This window comes from Amyelois transitella, chromosome 12 (genome assembly GCF_032362555.1).
Source record: "Amyelois transitella isolate CPQ chromosome 12, ilAmyTran1.1, whole genome shotgun sequence".
NCBI classification, from domain to species: domain Eukaryota; kingdom Metazoa; phylum Arthropoda; class Insecta; order Lepidoptera; family Pyralidae; genus Amyelois; species Amyelois transitella.
Window position 1 is genome coordinate 6423819 of NC_083515.1, and position 17651 is coordinate 6441469.

Sequence of the window (17651 nt, forward strand, 5' to 3'; positions counted from 1 at the left end):
TGATGTAACCTTACAAATAACGGATTTAGATAAATTCGAAACCAGATAAGTTACAGATTTTGTCATGATAACAATGTATCTATGTATATAACTGAAATAAAAGCTTTTAAAAAAAGAGACTGAGATAAATCTATAACTTTTTAAATAAAAAACTTTTATCTATACCGCTAAAGCACAAGAAATACATTGACCACCCCAACGGGTTGAACAAAAAATACACGAAACAATATTCTATGTCAAATTTTTCATTAAATTGTTCTAGAAGCACATTCACAAAAATGTATTTTAAATCATGTGTATGTTTTTATATGTTTAAGTACAATGCAAGTGCAATAAATAAAAAAATTCATTGACATTTTACATTAGATTCAATAATCAAAGCAAAGCAAGTACTACCTGACTTCACATCCAGCATTTGAATGACCAAATAAACCCAGAATACCTGTGTTCCGTTCCACATAGTGCTTAGTCGACCATTGGCATTGGAATCCGTTTTACTTCTGCTTCGCATTTCCTACCGACTTAGTTAAAATGGTTGGTAACAACATTGTTAATTCTACTATTTCGGTCTTTATTACTTGACTGACCATTTGCTTAGGGCTTTTTTGTAAAGCAATATAATAATCTATGGGGATACCGTAATTTTTTGCCGTAAATTCTTATTTCTTAACAAAATATTTAATATTTATCGCTGAGAACTAATTAAAATAAACGACTTGTTATTATGTACATTTAAACTTACAGAGTATGACTTGTATTGCTAAATATCAAACCGTTACTTCACAAATATGTGTATCTACATATATTTTACACATATATTTTTGCATTTAAATACACATATAAGAATGTTACAGCATTCAACAGTAACCTGAAAGCGGCAAACCGCAAAATATAGCCCATTACCTCAATACTTCACTAACAAAACACCGTCTAAAATATGGTCGGCTTCTTACTTAGCCAATTAATTTTACACTGCACGTTTTACTGCCGACATTTTCAGTCTCGCATCAAAACCACTGGCTTTACCTACCAAGTAACACTAAGTTTTAATACCTTCCGTGAAAGTCAAGTAGGGGGAACAATTTTCAACATGACATACCAAGTAAATTGCTAATAAACTTTACTTATCTCGATTTTTGTAAAGGAATAATGGACTAATTATTTGAAACCAGCTTATTAAACATAACGGCAGTTGCAATAAATAACAAGGTTATGAAGATACCGCTTTTGAAGATTAATAAATGTAATTTAGTATTTAATTATTTGTCATACATTATAAGCAACAGGTTTAACTGGAGGAATCCAATTCGTAGCTTTTTCAGTAAACAAAATAGTAAGGGACCCTTTTCCCTTCCAGATCACACAAATATTAAACACCTAGATTAACTCAATAAAATGTGTGTGTCAACCAACATACACAGACCTAAATATTGTAATACTTTTGTGATAATAAAATCAATATGATCCTTAATCACGTCTAACAATAATTTCACCTGTTCAAAATTCACTGAAACAGCGCCTACATCGTAGCTCACGATACGACTCAAGAAGCATTTGATACACGTTATATAACGTCACATGTAATCTAAATAACTTATCTCCAGGAAATGTTTATTAATAAGTTTGAACTAGATACACTTTGTTCCTGCCTTTTCTCCAATAATCGCCCGAGGGATGCTCGCAATGAAACGCTAAGATGCAAATAAATCCTCATGAAGATCCCGCTCTGATACTGGGATTATAAATACGACTAAAAGGTTTTTCTGCTCTAAAGCAGCAATAATAATATTTTAAACTGATTTACGTTCGGAATCCTTAATTAATCTCTTTTATTTATAAAATTTAACATCAACTCACAGCTTAACATTTAATTTCACGATGTAAAATACGGTTTATTATAAACTTAATTAAAAATGGCCTTTAAATTACGTAAACTTAATTTAAAATACGTTTATATAATTTGTTTTGATCTGTTTCAACCAAGTATCAATCATTCATTTCCTGTGCATTATAATTGTCAACATAAGTTGGTATTAGAACTTTAAATGATAATTATATAATGATTTGAAAAAATATTGAAGATAGATAGATTATAAAGACAAAAAGATCTGACGCAATATTTTATTGATTTGTTGTATGTTTGTATTGATCTCTGGAATTATTAAAAAAAACTTGCACTATTATAGGTACACGTTACGTGAACATATCATTATTCCCAAAAGAATTGCAGCATGGTGTCCCGAAAAAAACTAATGGAATATATACGATAACTATAGTTATATAGAAATATTTTTTTCTTAAACTAGTAATTACCACAGCTAGTGGTACTTACTACTACCTACTGGTACGTTGTATCCATATATTTCAAAATCTCATGCGTTCAAATCAATATTACACGGCTAATTTCCGTAGACAAAACGCGAAGGTCGTTTTTTGGGAACACCCACTTTTCACGCGGGTCGGCTAATGTGTTGGTATTCGACCGGCCATTCTTACAACAAATAAATTATACATGAAGTTGTGAACTCGAACCCGGATCTACGATGCGTTCATTACTTACGGCCAAATTCTCCAAGCATATAAAGTAACGAACTTCTTAATTCTCATGATGTCATTGTCACTCAACCTTTGAAAGACAGGTGAAGAAGAAGATTAGAGTTATTCTGTCTGTATTCAAACTATCTTGTAAGAGTAAGACGATCGCATTGATAGTGTTATCAAAATTTTAAATGTATTTAACAAATAATTGTAATGAAAAAATATAATTTTATTTTTTTTAATTTGTTCGTTTTACTTTAAACAACAAACTCTGAGAATGTGGGTAAAATTAATTTGGTAGAGCTGTGTATTTCGATAATTTAAAAATGATTGAAAAAAGGTACACAGGTTAAAGTTGTGTAAATGTCATAATAAATTATTTTCTTTTTTATTTTTATCTCTTTCTTTTAGTTTATGAGCAGATTCGTGAAAAACGTATTATCTAAATAATAAAATTGCGGCGAAATCAGATTTCTGTTACTACATATCAATTTCTCTTCTTATCGTTAAGATCCTCATCAAAAAATTTAATTTACAAGTTTCACCGAAACTTGTTCAAGTGACATTAAACAGAAAGTCAAAATTCCCTTTAAGGAATGCGACGAATATCCATATTTATTCGATAATGTTAGAGAAATCGAGAACTCTGATCGGATGCCAGCGACTCCGGCAGCGAGTGACCGCGTAACCTTCACATTTAAGAGGCAGGTGTATTAAGCCCGGAATTTCACCTTGTGTGTACTCCCCCTTATTTTGGGTAGATACATCTGCAATAGATAATGGTTTTGTATTCGATAGGCTTTAATATAATAAAAATTGAAGACTCCGTTCTTCTGGGACTCAACAAATTTGAAATTTTAATAGTATGATTTTTGAAGAGTGGAAATATAAATGCATGGATTAAATATCTGACCAGTAAAAGGTTTATCAGCTCTATATGTTGTATAGTTGTCTCATGTCACAAAAGTTGATTGCAATAATTTAAAATGTTTCTTGCGTTATTGTTACTTCACTTTTTTAAACAAACTATTGAATCCATAGGTCAGTTAGTTCTTACATCATTACGCTTAAATCTGTTCAAAGAGGTAAGTGATTTATTATGACTGGCCTACTGGTGACTTATAATCTAAAAAAAAAATGACGTACTTAGTGCATCATAAATGGATTACGACTGTGCTCGTACGAGTATGTATCCTGAATAATGCTCTCGCATGACAGTGAGATTATATCCTTAATCATTGTTACGTACGACAAGGTCGCTAGAGGTGAACGTGATTTTTTTATAAACAGAATTTATTGAATGCCAATAATACTTACAAATATCATTAGTAAGTCTTTGAAATGCGGATGTTTGAAGTTGTATAAATAGCTTTGAAATACTAGTCTTATATGAACTTTTGTAAATCTTGTTTGTGCAATAACTTAGCCTTTTATAATTACTATAATATTTGAATAGATTACAAGGTTCTTTAACAAATTTCAATTAAGCTAAATCGACTTCAGCATAAATGAAATCGGTCTTTATTTCCAATTTGCACAAAAGCTTTGCTCCTAAGATCATACTATACGTATCTTTAAAAAGGAAACGTAATGAACAGATTTTAATGGATTTTTTTAGGAAAGATACGATGACTTCTGCTCAAAAGGAGTATATGAAAGTTCTCATAAGGGCAAAACCGGATTCTAAGGCAAAAGCTAGCTAGTTAAATTCATATCGAATTAAGTTGTAGGTTTTATAACTCTACTGATAAAAGACTTTTAAGCAATATTAAAGTTGCATATCTTTGTAACTATCATTATACCGTGTTGCAATTATGCTATTCCATAAAAATAATGTTGACGAAACTCCTTTTTCAATTTAATTTGAATAAAACGCTATAACTTATCAATTAGGAAGCGGTGTTATTTTTGCGACTAGGTACGTTGTAAGAAATACAACCTAATTTGAGTCGACTTATCACTTTCAATATTGTTACATTGACATGTTTTTAACGATTTTTTTAAACATTGAAATATCTAATAATTAATTATAATAATAGAAATCGAAATAGAACAACGTAAACACCAAACTAAAAGTTGACTAATTCATTACTCACTTCACAGAACTTCTCTCAATAAAAACCCAAAAAGTTTAGACATTCGGCTTTTCAACTTTGATTGATCACTTCAAACAATCGCAAGATAAAATTACCAGTTTGTAAGAAACGAAATTATTTTTGGAAAACAAATCTCTTACCTTATATATACCGTCGACAAGTTTCGTGAGCTCCTCGGTCTCCATAGCGAGATTTTTCCAAAATCAATTGCAATAAGCGTCAAGTTACACGTGAAACTTCATCGGGATATAAACAATATTAACACACAAACGAAGTTCGGTTTTATCACTTTGACACAAAATTCACATTTCAGTACAACACTTTACCGTCGCTCTTTGCTCTTATTCGATTTACAAATCGCTTAAGCACACAAACTCACTTTCGAAGACATCTGAAACAAAAGAAAACAAATATTAGTGTCTTATGTTTTAAAAAATGAGAGTGGTTTCGGAAAGCGAAATATTTTTTTTTTCAAAGGCTTTTAAGTGAACACCTGTTAAAAATCGTAGTTTGAAGCGTGCGTTCCGAACGAAGCGTGCCGTTCGAATCATAGCCTACCGCGGAATATCTTACGCGTCGATGAAGAAACACGTCTGTTGGAGTAGTAGGATCACTATGGTCGTTGACTAAAGTGCTGTGTGCTTACTGTTACCCAGATACCTATACTTGTTTTCGTTAGCTTGAATTTGTATGGCCATTTCGAAATAACTTTGGGTCAACGACATCAATAATAGTGACCTTTACCTGCTCGTCCAGCAGATAACCAGTTGAGAAATATTTTGTTTACACGAATTCCTGGGTAAATAATGGCGTAGCGGTAAACTAATTTACAGGAAAGATTACTGGTTTTAAATTTGAGGCCGTCAATTTCTTCGCATACAGTTCTCATACCTGATTTTCATATTAACAGATTTCTTTCTTTAATGAGTCAATCTTCAAACAGTTTAAAAGCGTGCATCTAATACTAAAATGATACCTAATCTGGTGATTCATAGATATAATCGAGTTCAGGGTAGAGAGTCTACCAAGTTCGTGACAAAACACATTATGCAGCATGTTACGAAATACTTCAATGTCGCAGAAGCAATAAATAAATATAGACATGCCTACAGTTTGCGTGGCAGGTGTTGCCTACACCCAGATAATGTGAATACAATGCAACGTAATAATAGGCTGGAATACATTTGCGCACTTTCATTTTCGAAGCCGCCCACCATCTTCCAACTCAGGGCCTTTGACAAATAACTTGCCTGCAGCAACTTCAAAAATGGTCGCTTTTACTTTCTAAATTATATGATTCTTATTCAAATGACGCTAACAAGCCGTGCCTAGAGATGCTGCATTTTGCATAATTACGCAATAAGTATAATGCACTTGGCCGATGTAATATTTATATATGCATAGCCCATCAATATGTTTTATGTAGGTATTCAAAATATGATAATAAAGTGTGATTTATTTGAAGCTGTTTTACTTATGAAACATAAATTCGTTATTAGCGTACGCCTAAAATCACCTTAATATGCATAATGATCTCGAAAAAGCAATTTCATAACCTCTTCGCGACTCGGCAGATGGTCGCGACAGTGAAAGAAAGATATTTTATTCTCAGATTTAGCGGAACCTCCCGCCGTCCGCGTCCGTACAAAAAGGAAACTATCTCGGAACTTTTTTCATGCGTCACATGCCGAGGAAAAATATAAAACACAATTTTCTGAGCGGATCCGTAACTTCATTTTGAAGAAGAGATTTGCGCCGCCGCGTCCCGCCTTGCATATGCACCTATATGAACGTAGTTGTCCACTATTCTTTCTTTTCCATCCCTCAGGCGTAAGGAAACAAGTGTGCGACGGCTGCTTATTTCAGTTGGAACTTGTTTAGCCCGGATTGAACTTGTTGGATCCGGATTTGGGACTTGGAAACCTTGTAAGTAGCAACAGTTCTTTTAAAAGTGGAAATCAGTTGAGATATCTAAGAGCCGAGTGTAGGTTTTAGTTTTAGGCTTATCGAGACAAAAGTCGGAAAGTTCTTATGTACTTAGAAGACTTCTCAATCTAGAAGTGCCTTTGTTGGTAATTCTTTGTAATTCTATAGAGAACGAGTTTTCAAAGAAATTACTTAATTCATGTCCCAACATGCCAGTTCCACAGCTGTTTTGGTCAGTATATGAAATACTAAGCAATTAATTTGAAACTTATTTGAACAATTTTATTTTAAAAGTAACGTAAATTTTTGAGTTTTAGAGTTTTAATTAGTCTTATAGAAATTTGGAAACATGACACTTCTCATCGAAATTCAGGAACGTTTTCAAGATTATAATATTAATAAGGTTATTGTAATACTATTCTTACTTAGCAATTATTATTTAGAAATGGATGCTGACTGATAAGAGTATAAGATTAAAATTTTTTTGTCATAAAACGAATTTATTATGCAGTTTTCATTGGCCTCAACATAAAATTTTCACATATAAATTCCTCTTAACAGTCTCTCACATAAATGCCAAGTCAAACGTCTGCACCGTATGGAGGGCCCACACTGCATCAGCCGACCGCGCCATTCTGCTGACGAACCTTGTTATCGCGAATACTGCATTGGAGCTGAATATTCATATTCTTGTCTATTCACTGACGTGAATAATACAAGTGCGCTGGACCAAAAATTCTATACAAATGACAGAAATTTCTGGCCCTCTTTGAAGCGCTCCCCTGAGCGTCTAAGGTCATAAAAAAACATTTGACGCACACGGTCTTGTCTTTGTAAAAAAAAACTAAATTTGATGAATTTTTGCTCTGTAAAAATGGAAAATATGTGATTTCCTTAAATTCGCTGTCAAGTAGTTCTTCGAACATTCTCGCCGATTTCAGCGTCAAAATGGTGACAATCTCTTTGAAGTTATTTTAAAATCGGAAACATGAACTCCAGAGCACATAATAGAGGTCAATGGGTTTACTGCAATACTGGATAAATCGAATAAGCATTGAAAACTCGACGAGTTATACTTTAGCAGAATGTAAAATCAGCACGCGATGAAGCATGTTCAAGCATTGTATTTCTTATTATTTCAAAAATATCCAGAAATTATATATAATAATACTACTAACATTCTTATGATCTGTGTATATACACAGATCATAAGAACACATACATACATATATATATATTACAGGATAGTCAGAGTTAACAGACCCGAAAAGCCTTAAGACCATATTCAACTTTGATCTCAATATTGACAGGTAGCTAACCCATCGCTTAAAAGCTGAATCCCAAGTTTATGTGGCTTACTGTGTCTCGGAAAAATTTAAATATCGCCCAATACGAGAGTATGTTATGTATGAAATCATTCTCCTGTCACGGCTAGATGTGGACTTACTAATAATGAGATTCCCAATCACTCCTGGGAAATACAACATAGTGAGGTGAACCCGTTCCCGCCGCAGTGACATCACTAGCATTCAATCATTCTCAATTATCAGTTTCAGTCTTGGCGTTGTAATTATTGTGAAAGCACTCTGTATAGTTGGAAATTGCATATGACCGTGATTAGGGTTGCAAAGTTGTACATTATTATAGAAATTATATTTAATGCCTTTGTTTTCCGATAATATAATATGAATAATCTATTAAGATAATCTAAATCTATTTAGATGAAATTAAAATATAATTTCTATAATAATTTACAACTTTGCAAATGCAAATGTCATCGTCGTGGGATGACTAAAGGACAAAAGCTTTTTGATGATACAACACGACAGATATCTAGTTTAAACGACACTGAGGAATTCAAGACAGGAGCAAATATAAATAAATATACGGGACGGCACAAAGAAAGTTCGAGACTTATTTGTTTGTTACAACAACTCTTTATTACACATAAAATATAACAAATTACAAAACAGTCGATTAAAAAAAATATGTAAACGGCAGACTTATCTCAACTGTGTTATGTAATACTAACTCAGCGGCACTTTATTAATTTAAAACTTAAATAGACAAACATTTAAGACCCAGCCAAATTAGAAAAAGGTTTTTCATATCATGCCCTGACTGGGGATCAAACCCGGGACCCTTTGGTTAAGAGGCGATAGTTGGACAACTATGCCAGTTAAAGCTTTTAAGATTATAAATAACAGTAGGTATCTAAATTAAACGTGAATAAAATTAAATGCAAAAACAAACTGTCTTCAATGTTTTAAAAAAGAAATAAATCCACATTTTCCTAAGGGTTACAAAATGCTATTTCATTTTCATATACTTACATTGCATTGCGTGCAACTGACAGCTTCCACCAAGTATGTGTACAGTGGGCTATGTGCAAAGCGAAAAAACCACAATGATATGTAATGACTACGAAATGTATGTGGTACAGTGTCCAGCAAATAAGTGACAGAACATTTTTACAAATGAAAAAACGTTTTATTTAAATATAGATTTTAATTGTCTGTTTTCACTAGAGGTGAAGGTATAGTTTTCAACATAGCCCACTAGCGCTCTACGTACAGAGCGCGATTTCTAGAGAAAGTTGAAATTTTGACTTTTCACTTCCTGTATTTTAGTAGTTCTATCGGAAGTGTTGACGAGTTCAATCGTTAAAAATTCTAAACGAGAAGCCATTTATCATTGTATGATAAAAATGAAAATGATGATACGATTTATCGCGATTTTATTTTGAAATTATAAATCGTCCCCACTTTTGCACAAATTCTCAGTGAATGGAAAAAGAGGGTTCTATTGTAGGGTTTACTTATGTAATCTCCGTAGAATCTACAAAGCTTTTATTGCTATGACAACAAAGCATAACATTGTCCACCCACCCCAAACTGCCTTTACAATTTCCTCTTTAAATATAAAATTGAAAGAAATAAAGCATCTTTCGCTTTAAACGTTACGTACTTTTGCTCTCTGCAAGCAGAACCGTTTAATCTTACTTAGCTAGTTTGAAACAGTTGAAGACTAGTTTTTAAGAGGTGAGCTTAAAGTCGTAAATATACAACTTACACGTGTACTTAGATAACGTTTTCCTTTGAGTTTATTAAAGACCGAAACATTTAATTTTTTTATATTATATTTCCCTGCTGATGGTGCCATTATGAATTTGGCTCCGATTCTTTTACCAGTCGATTTTTTTTAAATCATTTATTCAGTATTCTTACAACACATACAAAATATAGCTACCAAACCTTGCAAACCTATGTTCGGTGAGTCGCTGTAACATTTACAAATAGATATTTTTGAAACTGTAATTTAAACTTTTTAAATCTTTAGTAAACAACTCCTGAAGTTCTGAAGAAAGTTCATTCAAACAATTAGGTACCATGTATGTTGGTAGGTACTCTAGTTCCATAAAGTTATTATATTTTGGAAAATTATATTTATTCCTATAAAAAACTGTCCTTAGGTGGGTAGGTCGTTTTTTTTTTCTTCTACACAATTTTTTTGACATGATTCAGTTAAAGTTAAGTACTTAATTTTATTATATACGCTCATTACATTGCAATATTTAAAAAACTCCTTATCATCCTTATTTAGTTTTTTTAATATAATATTTGGAATTTTTACATTTTTAATTGTAAATTATAAATGGAATCAATGTATGTTGAATATGTCCTTCCATAACTACTTAGGCCATAGCCTATAACAGAGTCCGCCAAGGCGAGGTACAATAATCTCAGTATTTTAAAAAGTAAAAGGTAATTTATATTTAAGTTAGTAAAGTTTTCTTTCTTACAAACACCTGGATCTTGCTTTGAAATAAAAATATATTTTGCAAACTATATTATGTTAATATTCTTCACATACTGAGTTGTTGCTTTAATCCTGTATTGGGAATTCAGGATCTAAGCGTGACGCCGCGTTATCATGAACTAGAGTTAATGCGATTATGATAATAAGCTCACGACAGAAACGACATTACAAACAAAAGGAATATAATAATTAACTTATCTCTCTCATTAAATTAACATCTATATGAAGAATAAAACACTAATATCCCATCTCTATGTACAATTGTACCTAGATTTTTTTGCAACATTCTAGTTAGTGAATTCAGTGAACGGGTTTTCATGATGATTTCAGTACACCACATTCAGAGATGGAATTTAGGTAAAAATAGTGGCAGTTTGCTAGCCCAAAGAAAATAGGAAGTCACCTACCTAAAACAACAATCCCAAGCTTATTCTACGAATGAGAGAAATAGTAATCCATAAGGTATACTAATTAAACTAACTAAACCACGAATCAAATCCTACTAAACAATACAAATAATACTGATTCGTTTGCACAACGCAAGCCAAAACACTTTACTGTGTATATTTAGTAAATAGTGTAGTCTGCGCGAGGCGTCAACACATAAACGTTTTTTTACGACGCTACAGTTAATACCGCTCGCCCCGATGCGATTGCTCAATTGGCGAAAAATTGCGACGCGACTAAGCTCCCGGAAAATTGCCGATATCGTTAATATTCACCCGAAACCACGTTTCACGTGGCGACTACAAATAACGAGTAGACACCCCCTATAGATTTATGCTCTGTCGTTTTAAGTGATATATAGGCAGAGGCCTTCCCGCCGAAGGATCTCGAGTATCTTGCCTGTATCGACGTCAATGGATTCAAGTTTCTCCAATTTGGTGGAATATGATAGGTGTTTCTTCGCCGAAATTCATATAGCAACGTGACTTTAACATTAACGATTTATAAATAATGCAATAAAACTTGATTATGTTATAATTAAAAATGTATCACGTTCGTTGTTTTAGTGGGTTCATATTATATTGTGTTCCATCAACTTAAAATGTCATAATCATGTTTTACGTAAAACGTCTACCTTTAAGTTATTTTATTTAAACCTAATATCTATAATTATATATTTTATACGTACATACATACAGAGATTTTATATTCATCGTCATAATAACTATTTTAACATTTTCCTATAGCCTAAGACTTATAGCAGGGTAAAAATCTTTTACCACTGTACAAAATAACAAAATGAAAACGCCATTCAACACCCTATCTTCATAAAATACAAAGGCAGGCAGCCTCCATAAAATATACTTTATCTTGACAGGGCCCAAAGAACTCAGGTAAAGTCTAAGTAACTTTTACTGAGTATTAAGCCTTTCGCTTTAGGAAATTGGTGACAAAAATATTCCGGTCATGTAAGGGTCCTTGTTAGCGTTCGGGAAACATAAGAGAAATTCCCCTTCTGACACGGCCTGTTTTCTTAAGGTGGCTTGATGTTCCTGCTAAGTTTTATGACGTGCGGAAAAATTGACAACTTGCCAATTTCAGGTCAATAGCTGCTACCGACGCACGCGTGTGTATTGTTAAAGTTATCAAAATACGAATTTATTTCACATACGCATGGTAGAGAAAATACAACTTTGTTGCGATTTCAGATTAGACTGCTTATTTAACCATAAGTCTACATAAACAGATTTATAAGAACATTTAAATAAGTATACCTTTGATTTACGAAGTATTTTGTTTGAAATGAATTGGGGAATAAATTGATCTAACTACAAACATATTTTATAGTCATGTACAAAATTAACCAACGTTTATAAATCAGTTTAAGGACATTACTATACTTAATAGAATAATATAACAGAATAGTCAGTAATAATAAATCCTGTATTCCCTCTCGGGGACGGTGTACACAAAACTGTTTAAAGCACATTAACGGTGGTCCACTGAGATAATCCAATTGCGAACAAGCGGACGGTGACGATATCCATGACGTTATATCGAATAGCTTTGACGATGTATCGATGTGATGGTGCCGGGTGATACCGCCAATTTCATCGCCTCAAGCCAAATGTCCGTCCACACCCAAATATTTAATCATAATTTACAGAACGTATTGACACTACTTGTTTGATTCTTGCGAATTCTTTGAAAGCTATTACTTCAAACTTTTACATACATTCAGATAAAACCTCTTTCCCGGAAGAGTAGGCAAATCTTTTCAATTGCCACGGTACTATTCTTTTGGTTCATCCACAATTATTACTCTCTTCATGCAAGCTCGTCGGTTTAGGGTACTCTTGACCTAACCTCGAGCCAGGAGGTCGCTAAATTGAATTCATTCCTTTTAATGATAAATTCATACTCGTCTTGTATATTTGCTTTGTCAACCAGCTTTCAGTTTGGTAATAGCGAACAATGAGGAAAAATTTGCAATTCCAAAGTTCTGTCACCTCTAAAATTCTAAAAGAGGATTGGATTTCCGACGCAAATATTTGTAATTATTTCCATAAATCGTACCTGTTGTGAAGCGTTCATTAATTGTTTGTATTTGTATTTATCGGACCTACGACGCAAACTTAGAGCATACTGTGACTTAATTCGGTAAACTATGCCCACTCATTTTTGTTATTTTGTAATAGAAAATGTTATAATAAGTAACTACAATAAGCTTATAGCAAAATGTGTATGCCAACAAGATACTACGATGACATTGGACTGTCCAGTGTAGTGTATAATTATGTTGAATGCTATTTCACTCGTCTGCGTTCGTTACCTAATTATTTAAGACGTCTGAACTTAGCCAAGTGGAATGTGCGATTATGAAAAAAGCCTCTTTTCTCTGGTCGTTAGAGACATTTTGTTATTGTACTTCAATTATTTTCATTATCCACGACCGAGTTAATATCTCAAAGAAAATATTTTGTGCAATAGGTAATTACACTTTAGAATGGCGTAAAAATTAACGTCAATGTACGAGGGTTCGTCAAATAATAACATGGTTTTTATGTATATTTGTGTGTACGTGTCTCTTGGGCTCGGTAACGAATGTTTATTATAGGCATCGTGCACGCATCGCCGGGCAAAAAACATGATATAACGTATTCCAAATAACCATGTTTGATGTTCCAAAATATTTATTTTCCAATTTCAATTATTTATGAAGTATTTATTATTGTAGCGTATTACTTTCGGCGTGGATAGGCGGTCAAAAAGCTTTTTTTTTAAATTCATTTTTGATGAAATAAAATTGATTGCTCATGAGCAAGAAGAAAAAAAGATTAAATTAAAATCGTATGAGAATGAAAGACACACAAAAACTAACAAAGCAAATGTTAAATAGCTTCTGCGTTTAAAACAAATAAGGTTTAATTAAGTTAAGGTTGAATGAAGGTGACTGATTAGATTAAAGCGACTATGATGACTAACTTCACCATCGTATTCTGCTAAAAACATATCAAACCATGAATTATATTTGTTACTTTGAATTACTCAATTATGTTAATTTCACTGAAATTGTAGGTAACATTCTAAATCCTGTAAGCAATTAACACACCTAAGGCTAACATATATAGCTGAGATAGCTGCTTGCTCACTTTATCATTTATCTAATGCAGGACATATACATATGTACATAAATTTACGGTGAGAATATCCTCCTGTACCTTTAGCAAACTAACTCTGGGCAACCATTATAATAAAACTTCAAGAGAAGTACAGAGAGCCTTTTTTGTCCTATTAATAAAACTTCCTATCGACAACTGAACAACTGAAAATGACTTTATTGTGATTTCTTTCATTGGTTATACAAACGTTAGTTACTTTCCATGAATCGAAAATCGATTATCAATTCTACGAAAAATAATACAAATTTAACAGTAGAGGCATCGAACAACACCTACGTTTGAAAAGAAGGTTTCTTCATTATTCACAGATCTTTTTATTAATACCTTTTTCAAAAATAACAATTCCTCGAAAAATAAAGTACAACGACGTTTTTAAATAAAGGTTCATTCTCATTAGACGTGTTATTATTATCGAAAGAAATTGACCGGAAACACGGCACTGTTTAGCTAACCCTAATCTTTCGGCCAGGGCCAACATCAGATATGAGCAATAAAGTGAATGTAAAACCAACAATAAACAGCGGTTAAGGGTAAGTCCGTAGGCCGGCCACGTTGTTTTTTGCCCCTGGATATCCTCTCATGATTTATGCGGCGGTCTGAGCGCGCCTGCTCCGAATATGATTACCCGTCGCGTGTCGGAAGTGCCTTTAATGGATATAAACGTGGCATTTAACTGCCTGATAAATACAACTCCCAATGGGTCTACTGGCTTGTTACACAGGGAAAAAAGGAAGGTTAAATATTAAAGCTTTTTTGGAAAAATAAAAATTGTGTCTTTTTTTGGAATTTTACTTACTCCTGGCTTTATTTATACTACCATTGCGAGGTAACTTCTCTGGAGATAAGTACGAGGTGTGCCATAGGTCATGATCCCTGATTAGGTCTCAGGATTTTAAAGAAAGCGGCTCCTGTCTGATCTCCGCAATATTTGCAGGAGAACCTTACCCGTACGGCATCATGGTAACACATCCAGTTGCTTGAAAGAACAGATTTTCCCACCATATTATCACATACCGTTAAAGTATCGGTTTGCAATCAAACTTATATACTTAATTCACAAAAGAGTAATTGTAAAATTAAAAGATTTTTTAGATAAAATGTGTCTGTCTCTCGCTAGCTCGCTCATAAATGCGAAAATTAAAAAAAAAAACAACTTTAACAAAAAGTCAATCTTTTAATTTCTTTTTAAGGATCCAAAGCGAATTCACTGAATTAACAGCTAGCCTTTATACAATCGTTATATTATTTGTTCGGCTTACAGCCCTTCTCAAATTGGTCGGTTACGTGTTGTCATCAAGTGATTGCGTTTTTATTGGTTTTTAGTATACTTTGCGTGGTGGAATTTTCCCTATTAGGAGTATCACAATAAAAATGGTTTTATAGTTCTATTGATGTGTCTATTTAATTAAAACTGCAATAATAAAAATTACATCGAAAAATACTTACGACCTAGGTGAGCGATTGAATTAGTCAATAACGCAATAAAAAGAAGATGCATAATAAAATTATTTTACGCTTCATTTAACGTCTCAAATACTTGTACCACTTTGATTAATGATGCAAAATTATACTTATGCAAAAGCTACTGCTATATAAAATGCTATAATAAAAACTAAATTTTTTTTCGCAATCCTTAAAGGTCCAGTATTTATTCACTTAATGGATAAAATTAGGTACGGAAACTTAGTAATTCCATCGACATAAAACACCAAAATGTTTACATCAATAATTCGGCAATTTAAAATTCGAATTATTTTATACCAAAGTAATTTAATTTTGGAATTTTGTTTTCCTCGATTATACAGCCATCAATACAAGTTGATTTCGCAATGAAAAAAGCTTGTTTCAGGCGACAAATTGCTCAAATATTTTTCTCCTAATTCTTTTTTCTGTTTATGTATCGTTCATTAGATGTTATTATGGGTCGGAAGGGCTCTTAATGAGGAAAAATGTTTTCCACAATGATAGCCGACTGGCCACCGAAGTTTTTGCGGGCTCAAAGCAAGTTTCTCGCGTAATTAACCAGTTTTATACCCTTGATTTTCCTTGATTCATGGGTTTTCGGAAGTATTTATCTTTTTCCGAAATGTAGCTGTAATTCTTACTTTCTGATGTTCATGTATCATTAGATAATTCGTTCAGTATTTCTTCTCTTCTGAAAACTTATCTTTGAAGCAATAATAAAAAAATATCTCAAACGTAAAGCAAAACGAAGTGTTTTCACTACACATACACCTAAAATGGTATTAAAGTCATCGTAAGACTCTTTGCTAATAGTCCAAGAGCCCGTGAACGCCAGACATACCTTATTTTGTAAAAGCTGAAAGTTTCTGTAAATATGCCTCTAGTACAGGTAGGAACGATCCCCACCTATGATACTCAGGCAGTGGTTGCTTTGGCAGGTAGCAGGTAATAAAGGTATACTTTTTTCAACCTGAAATTCATTAATTTGTAAAGCTCAGTTTTTTGATATTTTATCCGTAATAATACACAAACTCGCGTTACTCATTGCCAGACACCTACTATGGTTGCAACCCCTTGCCAGACACCCCTAAACTATAATATTTTGTAACTCTACTTACGTCATTTTGTAAAATCTGAATTTAATACATATTTTTCGGGGAATTATTCAAACAACGTTTCTGTAGTAGCCAGACATTTTTGAAGGTTCTATTATCCTGCCAGACGCATTGGAGTGAGCAAAAGATGCAAGAGTGCGGAGTATATGTAGTAACTGGAGCGAGTTAAAAATAGGCTCAAACAGCTCAGAAACATGGGTGTAGTGTATGTTTAAAAGGATGCAGTTGTTTTAAATGTCACCCTGTATAACAAAATATTAATACTGTGAAAAAACGAAACAATTAATTCATATTATTTTTAAGTTATATGAAGTTCATTTTATAAAATAATCTCTTTATATTTGAGGTTATGTATTTTTCGTAATTTTAAAATAGTCTGATATTTATTTAAAGCCTCCTCGTAAAATATTATAAGATCTTCACTACTTTTTTTACAGACAAAGCAAACTCCGTCTTCTTTTTCGTCACTCATGATAGCACTTTATTAAAACTGGATCAAATTTATTTTACAACGAGCACAAATTAATATTGCAACGTTTACTATGCGTGTATAACCGTCCGCTGAACGATACCCACTCTGTTCCACTCGCTCCAGTTACTACATATACTCCGCACTCTTGCATCTTTTGCTCACTCCAATGCGTCTGGCAGGATAATAGAACCTTCAAAAATGTCTGGCTACTACAGAAACGTTGTTTGAATAATTCCCCGAAAAATATGTATTAAATTCAGATTTTACAAAATGATGTAAGTAGAGTTACAAAATATTATAGTTTAGGGGTGTCTGGCAAGGGGTTGCAACCATAGTAGGTGTCTGGCAATGAGTAACGCGAGTTTGTGTATTATTACGGATAAAATATCAAAAAATTGAGCTTTACAAATTAATGAATTTCAGGTTGAAAAAAGTATACCTTTACTACCTGCTACCTGCCAAAGCAACCACTGCCTGAGTATCATAGGTGGGGATCGTTCCTACCTGTACTAGAGGCATATTTACAGAAACTTTCAGCTTTTACAAAATAAGGTATGTCTGGCGTTCACGGGCTCTTGCTCTATAAGAACAC

At 33.1% G+C, this 17651-nt stretch overlaps 1 protein-coding gene across 3 annotated transcripts in view; it reads right to left on the reverse strand.

Moving 5' to 3' along the window:
* Window positions 1-17651, reverse strand: part of LOC106142506 (uncharacterized) — a 162000-nt gene that overhangs the window by 35388 nt on the left and 108961 nt on the right. For 2 of the 3 annotated variants that reach the window (XM_013344289.2, XM_060946768.1), the window contains exon 4: window positions 4775-5025. In XM_013344289.2, coding sequence (XP_013199743.1) covers window positions 4775-4819 — 45 coding nt within the window. In that variant the 5' untranslated portion in view covers window positions 4820-5025. Of the gene's footprint in view, window positions 1-4774; window positions 5026-5127; window positions 5240-17651 lie in introns of those variants that run through there. The other variant, XM_013344288.2, reaches the window with a different exon arrangement.